The sequence below is a fragment of the Onychostruthus taczanowskii genome, unplaced genomic scaffold, assembly GCF_017590055.1.
Source record: "Onychostruthus taczanowskii isolate IOZ18803 unplaced genomic scaffold, ASM1759005v1 scaffold2, whole genome shotgun sequence".
Taxonomy (NCBI): Eukaryota; Metazoa; Chordata; class Aves; order Passeriformes; family Passeridae; genus Onychostruthus; species Onychostruthus taczanowskii.
Window position 1 is genome coordinate 21,800,665 of NW_024499239.1, and position 18,060 is coordinate 21,818,724.

The window sequence follows — 18,060 nt, forward strand, 5'->3', positions numbered from 1 at the left end:
GTTGCAGTGGGAAGGTGAGAATTCAGTTTTTGGAAGTTTTTTGATCTTTCCCTATTAAAATTATAAACTTCATATTTTAGATGTGTTAAAATGTTCAATGTGGTTCAAGTAAATATAGAATATATTGCTCTCTGTGTAAATCAAGTAAAATAGGGCAATATTCTAGGCTGACTAGCATCAGTGGCAGAGGCAATAAGACTGTTCTGGCAGAATTGGTAGACACTCCAAATTTGCCATTTGGGGGCTGTATTCCAAGTGGCATATCAAACATACCATATGGCTGGAGACTGACACAAAGTGATCATAATGGGCTTGTGTTCTTGTTTCTACATAGCTCAGTTGCAATTTTCATTTTTAGTAATTTGGCCACAATTATAATCATTTTCATTTTAGTGATGTGTAAAAAATCTGCTGTTGAATGTCACTTGGTGTTCCCAGTGATAGTAATAGAAGAAAATTACTAGCTTTCAGAAATTAGGTTTTATTTTACAGATTAGGGTTTTTTCCCTCAGTAAAACCCTTAGAATAGCATGTTTGTTAGTTTTCAGATTATGTGTAATTAAAATCACTATAGTAACTGCAGTTTTTGCAGAGTTTTTGTCCATGTCTAAAGATACACTGTAAAACCACAATTAGATTGGAGGAAGAAAGAGAGGATTTCCTCATACATACAGTTGTATTGAAGGTGAAAAATAAAGAGAAAGCTATCTTTTCTAGTTAAAATTTTAAGGTTCCACCTAATGCTTTCATTAGCTTTTCTCAGCTTTGACTACTACATCTGGATATGGAAGTTCTGTGGGATTCTCCTAGACCCTCGGGTGCATTAATGTTTCTGCTGCTCATTTTTGTATTATTTTGTGAGAGAACCGATGGAAGCAGTATGAAAATGTCGTGCTACCAAGTTTCCATATCCCTCAGAGTTCCTGTGTTGGGAAGTGATTTTGAAGCTACATCTCCATCTCATTTCTGCCACACACAGGAGCTGCAAGTCAAGGGTGGATCTGCAGGAGCTGGATGCTAAATGAATTAATTCACTTGTTGCAATGCCATGCTGAACTTGGCTTGCCTATGGCAGAGGACATTGCTAACGAGCTGTATAAAATTACTCTTTGCCCTGAAATATTTCTGTCAGGTATCCACGTTCTGCCTGTCCTTTGTCAAGTTCTGCAGAAAGTGTAAAAGCTGGGACTGATATATCTCTGTCCCTGGCTTGGACACCAGAGCTGGTTTTACGTACCATTTCATCATAAGTCCTATACTATTTGTATAAAACTTTCGATTTTTCCAGTTCAATATATATTTTTGAAGTGGAAATATTTCTGTTGTCTAATCTCATTTTAATTTATCCTTTTGCAGTGTGAGTGAATGATTGAGAGCTTTAAATGCAAGTTTGATTACAAGAAAGTGGTAGAAAAAATGTCATGGTGGAATTGAAAAAAGTCATAGTAGAACCCAAATAATATTCTAACTTCTTGTTTTTTCTGTTCTGTTTTTTCTTAAATTTTACAATAACTTTATCTTGCAGGTTTTATCCCTTTTTGGTTTAATTTAGGAAAAGCAGTAAGTGTGGTACCTTGCAAGTATCTGACATTTAATTTGATGGTTAGAAAGCACCACTGTTGATTACTAATGTTCTCTTTAGTTATTATTTTCATATGCACACTTACAGAAGTTTCATCTATAATGATCAGAAAAGATGTTTGGGAGAGAGCGCTGTTAAAGTTGATCAATTCTGCACTGGCAATGTTGTTTATTTTCATTTCCATTTGAAATATTGTATCTTTGTGTTCATCTGAAAACTCAGTCCAGAGTGTTAATGAGTTTGGGTAAGCCATAAGTTCTTCTGGGCTGAGTTTCTTAGAGTGGATCTGTTCAGCAAGATGCTGCTTTACCAGCTGTGGATTTTGCAAGGTCCAAGTGAGAATGCTCTGCAGTTGGAGGTCTGAACAGCTGAGGAAAGATTCAAGATGTTCTTCCAGCAGAGTGGGGAGCTACAGAAGCTGCCAGGGTCTGGAGCATAAGTTCTTGCTGTTGATTTCAGATGCATTAGAGTTCAATGCTCAGGACTTTTTCCTGACTGGAGATGCCACCTAGGCCATATGGAAAATCCTATTAGCCAAATTCCTTATTTTACTGAGCCAGCCTGAGATTGCCCACCACTACAGGGGCAAGAGAAGCTAAGGACAAATCTTGCAGCGCAGGACAATTCCCCCCACTGAGGAATTCAGAAAGTTGACAGCAGATGGGGCTTCTAGCACGTGTCCTGTCAGTGGAGCTGGGCATTGCTCACACTTGTGGTAATGCTGTTGTCCAGTCAAGTCCAGTTCTTTTGGTGATTTCTAGCTAGAGGGATTTGCATGCAGTTACATTTTTTGTTTCTCAATACAAAGGTCTGAAGCCTTGGTGGGCTTTAGGGGTGGTTGGGTTGATGGGGTTTTTTCTGTTGACCTGTTTCTCTTAAAAGAGAGAGGAAATAGCTACAGGGTTATATTTGGCTATATTTTAAAACCCTCTTGACTTAATAAAATGTTAGGGTTTAAAAGACAAGAAATAAAGTCCTGCATTAAAGCTTTTTTTTTTTTTTTTGTAGCTTTAAATGTAGCTTCTGGGGTCATTCCTTAAAGCATAGTCCTTAGCTAAAAAACTATATGCTATTACCTAAATAACAGCATATAATATTCTGGCTTGGGTTTAAGTGACTCTAAAATTGAGTGTGTAGCCATCAAGTTCACTTAAAATAATTGTAAGAATCAATGATTCTCACAGTTTCTCTTCCAACTACATCAAAACCAGCACATGTTACAAACCAACAGGTTTTAGCCTACTGTTTATTGTGTTTCTGGTGAGACTGTCCAAAGAGAAACACTAGAGGTACTGCAAAAAGCAGGATGGGGAAGTAGGTTGGGGTTTTTTTCTTAGTGATAGGGGAATTACATATCTCTTACCTAAAGCCCTGTAATATTCTTCTTGTCATTTCTCATGGATGCAACCTTTGTCTTCCCTGAATTATTGTGTTTGAGCCTTTACATGGCCTTTGGAGTTGCTGTTTGTTCTTTTTAGCAAACTGGACCCCAGAGTTGACTACAGCCTTCTGAAGTAGAGGAGTAAGAGTAATAGCTTTAATAAAAGGTTAGTGGTGAGATTTCCAGTTGCAGCCTACACAAATATCAGTGGGAGCAATGTACCAACTTGCTGAAGTTTTAGAAATTGTATGCAATCAGTAACATAGATTTGCCTGCAAATATTTTGGTTTGGTTTTTTTTTCATTTACCATAAGGATGAAAAAATTCAAATGGGAGAGAATCTTCAATATTGTAAATTGGATAAAAAGTGTATGTTATTGATATTTTACTCAGATCATAAGGTGGCCATTGTGGTAAATTCTGTATGAGCAAAAAATGAAAGTTGGGGAGCTCATGATAATGTGTTGTGAGAAATATTGTAAAAACTAGAATATTGTAAATGTACCTCTGCATACAGGGAAATTCACATACATGAGACACCTACATATGTGTCTATATTTAGTTATTCAGTACATGTGGTGTTAAATAATGGACATGAGAGATTTGTTAAGGCCAACTAGTGCAAATTAATTGATACCATTTAAGTCCGAAGAACTGCACTGCTTTATAATTTGTAGACCGTCTCTCATCAATTTTTAAATGAACACTAATTTATATTTAAGAATGGGCTACTGACCCTTTGTAAAAACTTCCAACAAGGTTTATAACTGTAATGTCCTTCTGTGTAGAACATTAGGAATGTGTGAAATCATAGAAAACTTCTTGGAAAGTTTTCGCATTTCTCTACTGTCAAGGGTCTCACCTGCTACTGTACATCACTTACCAAACTTTCCTAGAGAGCGTCCTGGTCTTAAAATGCATCTCTGGGTGAACCTCTGCATCAGAATGGTTCCATTTAATGGATTGGATTCTTGCATGGATTTTTAATTCACTGTGAAGTGGATTCACAAGCTTTAAGTTCCCACTACAGCAGGAAGGTGTTACCTCTTTTGTTGGAGAGTTACATTCTACTTCTTCCCCTGCTTGAGTAGTTTACTGAAGATTCCCAGAGAAAGTGAATGGGAATCCCTGATGTCACAGGAATTTGGGCAACATAAATGGTGAGGTTAGTCACTGAATTATGTATTAACACTTTTCTGGTAAACATTTGTACTATTGTTATGAAGTTTTCTACTTAGATTTAGTTGGGATGAGTTTGTGTGGCTGAAACTTGGGCCCTCTCTGTTTACAGGCAGCACTGACAATCTTCTGAGATCTTCCCCTGGAAATCAGTTATCACTGAAGACCTTTTCTGAAATCAGAGACTTAAAGTGTGGTCTTAATTTCCTTTTAAATTTGGTGACATCGTTGCATCCCATATTTCTGTTGGAGCTGGATAATCTTCAAGGGTGGTTGGGTTGATTGATGGGTCTTCAAGCTCTCTTCCAACCTTAACCATCCTCTGGTTCTGTGATAAAGGGTACAGTGGGTCTGTTGGGCTTTCTCCTTTGCAAGAAGTGACCCACTATTGCTTTTGATTTAAAAGATAAAGAAACCAAACCAAAGTTTTTTGTGATAGATTTGAAAACATGAAAATTCAGTTGATTTTTCGTATTCATTGTATTTGAAACATAGAGCTTTTAAATTCTTTTTGTCTGTTACTGCTGTATATTGAATGCATTTTTAAGATACTCTGAGGGTTGGTGTGTGAATAATGAGAAATTCTTTCAGAGAATCTCATACATTCTGTATTCAGGCAGAGCAGATTTCAGGTTTAAAGAACCAAACATTTCCAGACAAATTTGAAAGGAGACATCTGTGAGTGGACACAAATTTCTACAGCTGTTGCTATGTTTTGAGCACAAACAATTTGTATCAACGTTGAATTGGTTGACTTTGGTTGTTTGGGTTTAGACTTTGCTGCTTTGACTGGTTTTGGATGAGTGTCAATGACCAACAAACACAGCCCAAAGCCCACAGTATCACAGATGGTTACCTAAAATGCCTGTCTACTTCTGAAAATGTCTGTCATAACCTTCTTGTTCCACAGTTCCCTTTTCCATTATGTTTGAGTACTGCTACTTAAACTGGCTCAGAGTGTCCTTTGAAACACAAAAGCTATCAAGCAGATTGCATCTTGGTGAAAGTTTTTTTTTTATGTGCAATTACATTATTGGCTTTTGTTTGCTTGTACATATTTGGCTAAATTTCACAGTAAAGCCTTGAGGCCAGGCAAGGTGTAGAGATACGCCTTGAAAGTGTTCAAAGAGTCGTACAACTCTTCTCATGTAATAAATTAAGTGTAATTTTAAAATGGGTGGCTGCAGCCAAGTTAAACAAAAAGCTAATTCATTTTATCTGCCACAGGGTGTCTGTTCCTTTATAAGGTAAAAGCAGATTTATTGTTTGGAATCAACCTTTGACATAACATCTTATTTCTTTATATTCACCTTCAGATGTGTTAGCTTTGCAATGGTTTTACAGTCAGAAAAATTAATGCATGATAAGCATTGTGTGTATGATAAATGTTTCACAAGGGGAGTTCCATGTGTATTTTGGTGTTAGCTCTTTGTAACTTAATTCATTGGGTTATTCAAGGTTGCTTTCAACCAAATAGTTGAGAAAATGAGGACTTGTCTCTAGCAGTAGTATGGCTGTTTGTATTGTGCAATGAGACATGATTCTGTGGATGCTGGCTGTGAAACATTCTGGATCCAAGTGTAGTCTGATGTTAATGAAATACTTCCTAAATATTTGGTGTTGGCTGAAAATGCTGATCCAAATTATCCATGTTCAATAAGCCAAGTAGGAAAGATATTCTTTATAGGAAAAAAAAGTAAGCTGCACCCAGTAGATCACATGTCAGGTTTGTTTTCTGTATTATCAGTTTATAAAATCATGAGAATCTATTTGCATGGATGCAGTCATTGCTCTTTGGGATACTCTAATATTAAAAAATAGCTGGCTCTTTTGCTGTTTATCTGAAACAATTGCAGTGTTTCTGTTCTTACAGTATTTCTTACTGTCTCTACAATATTGTATTTTTGGCTACATTCTTTTACAGTTAGATATACTTTAAAGTTAAGAACTGATAGTTGTTAGATGTTCTTTGAGAATCATTTTTGTCTTAGTTGGACTTGGTTGTGTTGGTAAAGGCAGAGTTATTGTTTCTGACTCTGTAGCAATTCTTAGGTCCAGTTTCAAATTTTCCTGGAGTATTCATTTTTTTGCTTTGTAGTAGCACAAGCAATCCCAAGAACAAAATATTCTTTTTTTCTGAATCTGCTCTATGTGTATACTGCAGTTTACATGGGAGAGTGCCTATGAAAGTATGTTATAAATATGAGTGTGCAGACATGCCGACCTTCCATCCCACAGTGCTGGAGCAATTCACATGTGCTCTCTGCTGGGGATTTTGGGGAGAAAAGAGCCCAGCCAGTCTTGTGGTGACATGGCCAGTCTTAATGACACATCACAAAATCTAACAAAATAGGCTGCAATGGAAGTAGGTCAAACTACATTCCTGAAGGAAGTAGGTAAAACTGCATTCATCCCAGCTGGAGGAGGCTCAGAAAGGCAAACATTATTATTAAAATTGGTCAGGATTGTGGAATGAGCCTTTCTGCAAAACAGCAAAGGACCAAGAAGCTTATATTCTTGAAAAGCACTCTTCACAGCTCTCTGCCCACTTAACACCTTCCTTTGAAATATTTCTTCAGCTGTGATTTGGAGGGAGAAGTCATCCTTGATTCAGTAGCCCTGTTTTCCCCTGCACAAAAGTTTCTGTGTATTGGGAGTTTTGAAGAGACCTTTGTATTGGGGTTATATGATTACACAGACTGCATTTGGATTTGTCAGGAGGTCCGTGCTTGTCTTGGTGAGCAATTCATGGTGCATATGTGTGTATCACTAAGAAGGTTCTTAGGTAAAACAAAAAACTAGAGCCTGCTTGGCCATGTTGCAAGGCAGAGTCCTTGATCTGTGTGTGAGCAGGCATCCTCTGCCTGCACACCCTTGTGAGTCAGGAATCTCTTCCTGGCTCTTGCTGCCTTTCAGTTTATTCTTTTGTGAGCCACATTTGTACATGACCTTTTCATTGTCCTGAACACAGGCCTTTCCATGCTGACAGGCTTGCTGTTCTAATATCTGCTGTATCCCCTACGGAAAGGCAAAGGAAAATTGAAAGAGAATTCCCACTGCATTCTCAGTGTCTTTGATAATCCCGGTCAGTCATGGTGCTGGTGGAACTGTAAACATAGAAATAACATCTCCTTACAAGAATTTTCTTTTGTTAGTAGCAATAGATAACATGAATAAAATGTGTCTCCTGCAAGCCTAGTCTTTACTCTGTGTTTGAAAGAATGGGGGCCAGTTAAGGTTCTCATGCTACACATCTTCCATTGTTATTTTTATCAATAACAAATCTCCAGTACTTATTTATTTTCAGTCTCTTTTTCCTAGGGCTTTTAAGATCGGGTGGCATAATTGTTTCTCTTTTATATTTCAGAGGATTATCTGTGAAGCCTACAGGTAGAATTGGAAAACTATATCCTGTAAAATCTTGTTATAAATAAAAATGTTACCTATGTGTCTTCTCCCAAAATAACTATTCATGCATACTGCCATAAGGATGGGATCTGCAAGATGGTGAATGTTTCTGCGCCTGATAAAAGCAGATTGAACTCAAAATGGGTTAGAAATTACTTTTTGTTATACATGCTGCTTACACATGCACTTAGTAACTCTTCTTTTAACATAGCACTTGTCTGTAAAGAGTGTTGGAGTTTTGGACAGCAAAAGTATGATTTTAAGTAAAATAGTCTAGTTTTCTGTAATAATTGGCAATATTAATTTCTTTCCAGTATGTGGAGAAAAATGGTTTTGTGTTCCCTGTGACTTGAGTGTAATGGAGTAAGAAGGCTCCTGTTTCCTTTGGTCAGCACAGTGAATCTTTAGGATTTCAATATAGTTACATCCTGTGCTCTAGTCCCATTTAAGAGCTTTTAGGGACAAAGTTCTGCTTTTCCTCAAAGTACTTCCTGTTTTTAACATCTTTACAAATATTGAAGGTAATTCCTGATATTTGAAGATTCTCTCCAAGGCTTCCCTGCTGTCTCAAGTTGTTTCAAGCTTCTTCTCTGTAAGAGAAAAGTGGTAGGGGTGGTGGTGGTGAAAGTGTGGAAATGTCTGGCATCTGGTTTTCAAAAAAAATTAAAGTTTGAGTAGACATTTGGTGGCACATTTAAATCTCTTTAGAGCTGATGAGCCATTCTTCACAATCGTTTGACATTTCAGCTATTTCTAATGTTACATTTATAAGGGAATTAACCTACCTCTGCTGTGTAAATCATATTTTATTGCTGCTCTTTCCAATTTTTTTTCTGAAGCTATATTTAGATTCTGTTCTTGCTATATTAAGGTAACATAATTCAGAATTTCTTTCTTTTTTTTCAGCTAATTTCCATGTTCGTAAATTTCTAAGTTGACTTCAGAACTGACCTTCACATTTTTAGGTTGATATTCCCCTTCAGGTTTTTTGGTGGAGTTACGGTCTCAGGATTGAGCTTTTAGAGGAAGCTAATGTGAAAAATGGTACAGCACTTTTAACAGCTAAGGAAAAATGCAGTGAAATACAGACAAGTGATTTTCTGCTTCAAGTTTTTTTTGCAGCTGTCACAGAGTGAAAATCAAACATGATGGTGATTGGTTGCGTGCTGATTAACTTCAACAAGAATTTACAGCAATTAGTTCTGGTACTATAGAGTCTTGCCTGAGTCATAAATCCTTTAGGATTTGCTGAACATCCTGAACAACTGAGTGAAGATTTACATTACTTTCCTTTACATTATTTCTTTCTCTGACAGCAGTTTAATGACAAGTTCTTGTTCATCTGATGACATCGATCAGGAAGAAATCCAGCTGGCTTTGCAGGCTGCCAAAATTGCCACACGAGAGAAGATCAGATCTAGATTTCATGGCAGTAACGATCTTATTCACCGCCTTTTTGTCTGTATCTCAGGTATGAGAATCACTGAATTATTAAGCTGTTTTTTGGTTTATTTTTTAGGGTTTTTGCACATCAAGTTATGGTAGAAAAGACTAGAGATGAAGTTTGAGGAGAATTCTGGTTTTGGGCCCTAAGTTGCAGTCTGGTTTAGAAGGACCTGTTACCTGTTTGGAGCTCAGAATCAGAGATGCTGACAGCTTAGACCTGTAGTGTTGAAGAATTTGGACTTCTGTCAGGTTTGATTTTTCCCTGGTGATGCCCTGTTGTGTTCAAGCAATGAAATTTGAGTTAGCAGTTCTGTTTTCATGTAAAATTCATCTCTCAGTATTTCCTGCCAAAGGATATGGAATATATGTATTGGCTGCAGGTAGCATAAAAACCAGAATGTATCTTGGCCATTAAGGAAAATTAGTTTAATCAGTTGTTCAATTTTTATTCCTAACGTGAACAAGTGAGCCCTTAAAAATAAGTGAGGCCATTACTGGTACTAACAGGCAGATTTAAATACTTTTTTAAGGATGGTGTAGCAGTCCAGAATTGATTTACCCATTTTCTCACACTGTAAGGTGTTGCTGACCAGCTGCAGACAAACTATGCTAGTGATCTGAGAAGTATCTTAAAGACCTTGTTTGAAGTTATGGCAACCAAACCTGAAACAGAAGACAAGGAAAAGCAGAAGAAAGGTAAAAGATCTAAACATTTGTTTTCTATAATGAATTTCTGCTGGTAGCAGAATTCCCAGTGGGAGTCCATAAACTATTTGACACAAATTCCCCTAACATATTGCTATGTTTTTGACAGGATTTACTGTGCAGGGATTTCACCTATGTTTAAAAGGAGTCATGGAAACAGACTGTAAACAGGATGAAGTCCTCTTCAGGAGGTCATTTTAAGTCAAATACTAAAGAGTTAAAGCCTTCAGAGTTCATCTGCTGTTTCCATATTCCTATATTTAACAGCAGCACAGTGTTTGTAGCCCATATTGTTTATAGCCCATGATTTATGCAGGGTTTGGACTTTGTAGATTCTTTTTTTTCCCCCAGTTTGTTTCACACTGGGTACATATGAAGTTACCAAAGAACAGAGTCTAAGATGGGAATGCTCAGTAACATGCTGAAATCTGTCATGTCTTGAATAAATTGAAGAATTCGGCTTCAAGATAGAAAAATAACACATTTCACTTCTAGGTAATTAAAGTAATGGAACCAGAACTAGATCATGAACCAACAAAAGAGTTTTTTCCCTCTGTGATAATTTTTATTATTTCTTTCCTAAGTAGCAAGTTGGCTAACTTAGCTAAGAAAAACAGTGTCATCCCAGCAAGGCTGCCATTACCTTTGTCCTTTGTTATCATTAGAACTACCAGCATCTGAAAGTGACCAGAGCTCTTTTTATTTTCCTACTTCCTTTCCTCCAGACTGAAAACTTTCTTTCTCCCAGATTCATTTAAAAGCATTGAGCTTTTATGTGAAAAACTTAGTGAAAAAGTTGGATCAAGTCAGCAGAAAAAACCTACACTCAGTCCCAGTTCTGCAGTGGGATAATGCACAACGTGCATGACAGTCTTCTGTTACTTTTGGTTGAAACTTCCACAACAGTTTTATGGTGGCAGCCTGTCATGATATGAAAATAGACCGGCTTTTTTATTGTAAAATAAATAAATTAATGGTTTTAGACAAAATGGCTAGAAAGAGAGCACAAGAGCTCCTGAACCTTCAAGTAAGTGTAATAAAAAACAGGAGCTGTAAAGAACTATCACTGGGAAATATATATTAATCAATAGTACTTGGATGGATGTAATTTCTAATGGATGAACTCTTGCATTAAAAAAGATGGCATTGACAAAAGTAAGCATTGAATGAAGAAAGGGGAGTTTTGGGGTGGAGTTTCTCTTTGATTGATGTGATGTGTGTGATTCACCTTGGGGATCTCTCCTTGTTCTCAAAATGTACTTGTGTTAAAGGATCCAAGTTGAGAATTGGGAAATAGAATGTAGATCAGCTGAACTAGCAGAAGTAAGAAGACTGCATGTCCTGTAATAAAAGCCTCTTTCATTTCTGTTGTCATCCCAAAGCAGAATAGGAGACTTGTGCATCACTGTTTCTGTCAGGGTAGAGAAAAAGCAAGAAGTCTAAGAAGATGATACTGTGGTCTAATCCCAGAAGTTCTAACATGAATTTTTTAAGTGAAAATTGGAAAAATATGAGTATTTTTTGAATTGTTTTACAGTTAATCATGGTTTAAGGAATGCAGCATTGGAAGACTGTGCTTTATGTCAAGAAAGTATATCATCCTCAGAACTTGCAGCAAAAGCCAGAGATGGGGACTTTGAAGGTATTTTCTTTTTTCTAAGAATTAAAATGAGACAACACTGATGTATTAAAAAGGTGGTCATTAAAATGAAAAGTCTTTTAATGTTTGGTTCTGGAAAGTGAGTATAAAATGTTGTCATGCTGTTTTACAGACGAAGTCAGAAGGTAAACCAAGCATATTTCTTTCAGGTTTTTTCTAAGAGCCTTGTGAAACTCTTGTCCACAAATGGTCATATTCAGTATGAATTCCTCTGTATCAGTGCAGAAAGGGTCTGTATCGTAAAGGCTTTAATACAGTGTATAATGTTACATCTGTTGAGTTTCTGAAGGCTGTGTGAGATGCAAAGCCCTAAGTAAGGTCATCTCAGTCAAATCTTGAGAGGGCTTTTATATTATTTGCTGCATGTGGATGTGCTGCTTTATCCCAAGGTAGGAGTACCTTTCATATTTTCTTTACTTTTGTCTTTGATCAAGATATTTTGGCTAATATTTTCACATTCTTCACCATATTATTTCAAAGAAAATGATAGTCTTAGATAAGTCTGCTGAGGTTGCTCCAATCTCACTGAGTACATGCTAGGAATGAAAAATGCACATAAGTCTCAAAGTTCTGGTTGAGGTTCAAGTATTCTGAAAGCTCACAAGTTGTTTCTCTTATTAATCTGAGCTTCTTCAGAGTTAGTTGTGGGCTGAATCTTATTATGGCAAACTCAGTATAAAAAATGGATTAAAAGATATCAGAGCACTTGCAGTCAAAGAATAAGAAAAGAGATACATGAGATGGAGCAAACAAGAAAGCAATCAGCTTTGATCTTCAGGGCTAAGTGGTGGTTTCAGCACACCAGGAGCCCAATTACCAGAGCTATAATATGTCTGTGGTCAAGTGAGAAGTACAAGACAACCATCAGCTATGAAACTGTCTCTGAGCTTCCCAGAAACTCAAGTGTGCAGTAATTTCCTTGTGCTTTAAAACTTTGATGTGTTGTGATGTATCTGTCCACATACACTGCTGTCCTTCCAGTGAGAGGTTTGGAATGCAGGATGACAGAGCTGGGTGATAAAGCAGTGTGTGTGCCTCTGCTTGTATGTGGAGGGTGGTGGCCAACAGGAAAGAAATACTGGTTCATGTCGTTTGTAATAACAATCAGAAATCACAGAGGGGAAAAAAACTAACCTCTTAAAGATTAGATTTTAGAGTAACACTACATATTTATAACTTTGGTGCTTATATAAAACCCATGGTTTGCTTGCTTACCCTTCTTCTGAAGCTGCAGGCTAAAGAATCTAATCTGTTTAGAACAGCAGGGCTAATTCATGTATAATGCACTGTAGAAATATTATCTCTTCTGGAGGAAGATGATTTGGAGGCAGATAAAGAACTGTTCAGTAGTCATTTTAATTGATTTTTCTATTGTGCTGTAATTCAGAATGTCACAGAAGGTGCAGGAAGGAACAAATCTTTAAACAAAATCCTTACCATGTATAGGCTATATTGCAAAAGAGTGCAAGATTATTCCTTCTCTACCACTTCAATTCATTCTCTTTTGTTTTGGATCGATGCTGATGCTGTCGGTGAATTTGACTTACAGAACTTGAAAGCCAGTTATTCTGAGCTGCAGGATGCTGCATAACCCTCTCACAGTGGATGTACATTTTGTCACAGCTAAGTCATTTCCCTGGCATGTTGCTCAGCTTTTAAGGTTCTTCAGCCTTTCATGGCAGCTGCTGTTGGCATGGGGAATGTTTCATGTTTGGAGAAGTCAGTTGGGATGTTATTTACTGAAATAAGAGGGCAATGGTCTGGGTACTTAGGTGATGTTATGCCCAACACAGTAAAAGGGAATCTTGGGAGGTACAAGAGGCCCTGCAACACCCAGGCAGTGTGAATCAGTTCTGTCCCTGCCCTAAGTGAATGGTAAAACCAGATATGTACTATTTATAGCATATGCAGATAACTTCAACAAAACAACCCCTGCCTGCGCCTTTATTCCAAAATAGCAGGTGTTTTATGTGTGCCTGCATGGCAGAAGGCAAATCTTTGTGGGTTAAGCATGTCCCTTTTAAATAAGTAGATGTGGATGCCAGGATGAGCTTGGCTGCCTTGGCCATTGTTGTCCCATGCTAACATACCCTCTAAACCAAGCCAATAGCAGGTGCTCCTGCAGGTACTCTGCTCTTGGTGCTCACACAGGCTCACTGGGAGGCTTGGCCATGTCTGCACCAGGCAGACCTGCTCCTTGCAGGCTTTCTCTGGGAGCCTCCCTGGGCTTACATGGAAGTGGTCATGCTGTAAATAGCTACTCATACAAACCAGCACAGCTCTTCTGACTCTGTAAACTGAAGAGTGTAGTCTGCAGTTACTTGGCTCCAGGCCTCTGATGGGCAGGAATTTTATGTATCCCAAAGAGACACAGGATGCTGAGGAGTATGGAGATGAGCTCCACCTTCCAAAACACAGGAAGTCACAGAAAGTCTACTAAAAAGGGCATCTGAAGTGGGTCAATTTGCTGAATTTATGGGAACTTTAGAAACACCCCTCACCTCCAATACATGCCAAATCCCTGTCCCTTCAGGTCACAAGTTGTCATTGCTGGCAACACTACAGGCTTTTTCTGCTGAGGTATGCAGGGTCAGCTAATGGGATACATGGTTTTGCCATCCCTAAGGTATCCAGCATGAGGCATAAACTTCCACCAAGATTTTAATCTCAGCAGCTCTGTGCCTTTTCCCCCTTATAGCACCTCCCCATGTATCTTGTTTTTGCTGGCCACTGTGGAAGGAACAGCCCCTGCCTTTGGGTGATGTTTGGGTGCAGGTGGAAGATATCTGGTAGATGAGGCAACTTCTGCTGCTTGAACATTGTTCCCTGTTTCTTGCAGTGAGCCTGGTGGGTTTGTCCTTCAGGCCAAATGTGGGCCATGGGCCATCAATAGGAGTACAGGAATACACCACAATTATCACTGTAAAGGGATTCAGCGCAAAGACTGAGAGCATTGCATCAAAGTTAATTAATTCCTTTTTTGTACGTCAGTTCTGTACCTCAGGTCACTCAATTATTTCAGCTGAGAGGAAAAACAATTGAAAGCAAAGGAGCACATCATAGCTCTTACCTTCTCCATTGTGACAGAGTATGTATCAAATTGAGAAGGTCCAGTCAGCTACCTGCCAGGAAAGCTCTTCCCTATAATCAAATAAATCCCTCTAACCGAATGTAGCAAATGTTTTAGATTGTATTCAATCAATGGTATTAAAAAAAAACCCCAAAAATGGAAAGCAAGCCCAGCAACCTGAACAAATAAATGGCCCTAAGATTGTACTGAAGGTTTTAGCGTCTACTCACATTATGAAGATGAATCACTTGTTTTTGTCAGATTTCTCATTCTTATTGTATATAAAACCCACCAGCTGGTCTGGGTCATAAAACAAATATGAATGTTTATTATGAGCCAACTGACATTGGCAAGGGTTTAAGAGTTAAATCCTGTGACCTTCTGAAGGTTGAAATACAATAAACTACAGATTAATTGGCATTCCAAAACAAAAGCATGAGCCTATGGTCTGTATGTTAATCTTTGGTGTCCTAACACTCTTAAGATTACTGTCAAGGAAGTATATACATTTATACTTCATGAAGTATTAAAAAATTATGCATATTTATGGGGAGAGAGTATAAAACAATTTTATTTTCCTATGGTGGAATATTAATTTCTGCAATATTCAATAAGTAATTTTGAAATATAGTAAAATTTCTTGTCCTGGTTATATGATGGAAGTGATGGCCAGTGGGGTACAAAGTTCTCTGTATACACTCAAAGCAAATTGTAGTGGCAGGCTACAACTGGGCAAAAAGGTTGAGCTCTTGGCTGCCAGAGGTGCTTGCTCTGAATTGCAGTAATAGCAGACAGGGCCTGTGTGCTGGGAACTTCCAGGTGACTGCCTTTCTCCCTGTGCCCTGGTGAGCTACAAACCAGCACAGGAAGAACCTTGTTGGGAAATTCCTGAGCTTCAGCTTGGACAAACCACTGTTGGATGAGAGCTGCCTGAGAGTGGGCAGCATGGGTCACACACAACGTGGAGGAAACCTCTGCCTTTGAAAAGGTCAGAAAATTGCTCTTATTTAACCCAGTGTAACTCATCTCCGATCAGACAGAGCTGTGTCATTCTTAATATCCAGTGCAGCTTTAGAAAGACCAAACACTGGGTGTTTATGCATCTGGCATCATATTTCTAGCCCTAACAGAAAACTTGCTTTGTATTTGCTAGCAGATTCCCATGTCTGTACGTAGGTGTGCACAAACACAGAGTAACTTCTTAACTTTTTTGACTTGAAAATTGTTGCCTTTTTATGTTTCCATTTATCAGTTTGTTAATGGGATAAAGCACAAGTGTGACTCTGCTCACCATATTTGGGAGCATTACATTTATCCTTGTGAGTTTGATGATTTTAATACTAAAGTTAGGCAAATCTGAGTTTTACTGTACATGTATTTTGGGATAACTTATTACTCAGGAGGACTGATTTATTACAACTGAGAGAAATGTGAATATTTTAAATTATCCATTTAATGAAGTTAAAGGCAGGCTAAGAAAGTGAGTTACACTTCCTGTCCTAGAATAAGCATGAGATACCTAGAAATCTGAAGCTTTTTCTCAAGGAAATAATTATGCAAGCATTATGAAGCTGTTGGAGCTCCTTGAAAATATTTGCTGTAGCATCTCAGCTGCCTCTGCAGCCATACATGCATCTTCACTCCTTATCCCTCTAGCCTCTGTACAGAACTGCCTTCCTTGCTACCACCTACTAAAAACTGCAGACACAATGGATTTGCTGTGGCTGCCAGTACAAATACCTGTTTGTGCCAAGTAGTGTTAGCATCTGTTTGCTTCACAGCACACACTGTTCCTCCCTGACCCCTTGCCATCCCACCCACTCCTGTTTGGTCACAGGCCCTGACTGCTCACTAAGCAGCAGCACAAGCACAGCTCAGAAGTTCACAGTCCCAGGCTCAGGCTCTTGTTCTTGTTGCATTAAGAAGTCCCTTGGTCAGAAAAACCCACCCATGCTCCTGTATGTGCAGAATCTCATCACCGTGGCTCTAGATTCAGCTGTCAGCCCCAGCTGAATGCTTCAGCTTTTCTTTTGTCCTCTGTGTGCCTGTGGTTACTCTCTTGTTTATGATGACCAGCAACAACACCTTGTAAATGAAAGAAGTTGGCCACTTCAGTGGCCAAACATGTTCTGTCCACATAGCTTGTCACTTTTTCCTTTTTCAGCAGCTCTGCTTACACCGTGTGAGAGAGGAGTCTAGCATCAAATTTCCATATGGAGGCAATGTTTTATAATCATCTGAACCTATTTAATCATGCATGTAGAATTACAGGATTCTTACAGGTTTTAGGTTGTAGTGCAATAATTCAGTCTGACTTAGGTTTTAAGAACTTGCTCAGAGCCTATTTTCTTCTCAAAGACTCTCTCTCTTTGTTGGCACTATGTAGAACTTGTTGAGACTTCTGTGCAGTACTTATGGGAAAACATCCCTTAAATACTGTAAAGAACAGGCTTATTCAACTCTGTTACATCATAACTGGGATTTTGATTAGGTTTTAAACTTTTTGTCTAATAAATACATGTTTTGAGTGTTCTGATATGTTTTATGTAGATCTACATTATCAATTATTTTATATTATAAAGATTGGTAAGAGAATATTCCTACTGATGGTTAGATGGGAGATCCAAGTCTCTGGTCCATCTGATTTAAAGTAAAGATTTGACCCATATCTCAATGGAAACCAGTGTTTTCTATGAGAGTTGCTCCATTTTATGTAAATAATTAATTTGCCCAAAGAAAGAATTGCTGATCATGTACCTGAACAGAATGGACACAGGACATCATTCAAGGTGATGTTGAATCAGTCAGAGCAGAGGCTTGGGCCCAAGTTTGTAAAGCTGTGTCTTGACGAAAGCTTTCTAGATTTGCACATCCTAAGAGAGATATTTAACTAGAGCTGAAACTAAGCAGTCTGTACCTCTTTTCTCCCTTAGCCCCAAAATTTTCATCAAATTATATTAAGCATAAAAATTTATTTTTTGAAAAATGTCAAGCTGGCTGTAATCAGCACTGAGTCTTCTGAACAAGAACAAAAATTACTTTGGTACAATTGCCTGTTAGAAATCTTACATCAAAGTCAGAGATTGCCCAGAATGACATGTGGAAAATCAGGTGTGATGAGGGACAAAAAAAGGTTCATTTTACTGTGACAGTTGAAGTGGAGGGGTAAAGTCAAGTCACCTTAGTTTTCAACTTTCTGTGCTTCAGACTGTGAGAGTTTCCAACCCTGCTTTGATCAGAAGAGCTGCAGCAAGCCCATCTGAGCCTTTTCAGCGGTGCGGGTAGCGCGCTGTGCCGGCTGAGCGGTGCCGGTTCCACGGGCTGCTGTGGGAGCAGCGCTCCGCAGCTCCGTTTGGTGGGAGTGGAATCTGGGCAGTCTTGCATGATGTGCTCTGAAATCTAACACACATCTGTGCAGGAGGAACTTTCAGCTGGAGTTCTGCATTAGGAATAATCGATAAAAACAAAAGGTGCGGAAAGGGATCTTTTCTCTGAATTGTCTGGCTGTAACACAAACACGGCAAGTTTAGGGTTGAGCAGCTGCTTTCAGCAGGGAGTTGTGGTGTGCTTGCTTCTGGTTTGTTTCCTACCAGGGTACAGATTTGCTGGCCTAGGCCTTCTGCAAGCTC

General features: G+C 38.5%; 1 protein-coding gene across 4 annotated transcripts in view; it reads left to right on the forward strand.

The window, feature by feature from the left end:
• The window catches only part of ZFYVE28 (zinc finger FYVE-type containing 28), a 147,830-nt gene that overhangs the window by 121,082 nt on the left and 8,688 nt on the right, over positions 1-18,060 (forward strand). For 2 of the 4 annotated variants that reach the window (XM_041403026.1, XM_041403028.1), the window contains 3 exons: positions 8,867-9,021; positions 9,576-9,692; positions 11,239-11,343. In XM_041403026.1, the coding sequence (XP_041258960.1) occupies positions 8,867-9,021; positions 9,576-9,692; positions 11,239-11,343 (377 nt within the window). The remainder of the gene's footprint in view (positions 1-8,866; positions 9,022-9,575; positions 9,693-11,238; positions 11,344-18,060) is intronic. The other 2 variants (XM_041403027.1, XM_041403029.1) reach the window with 1 other exon arrangement.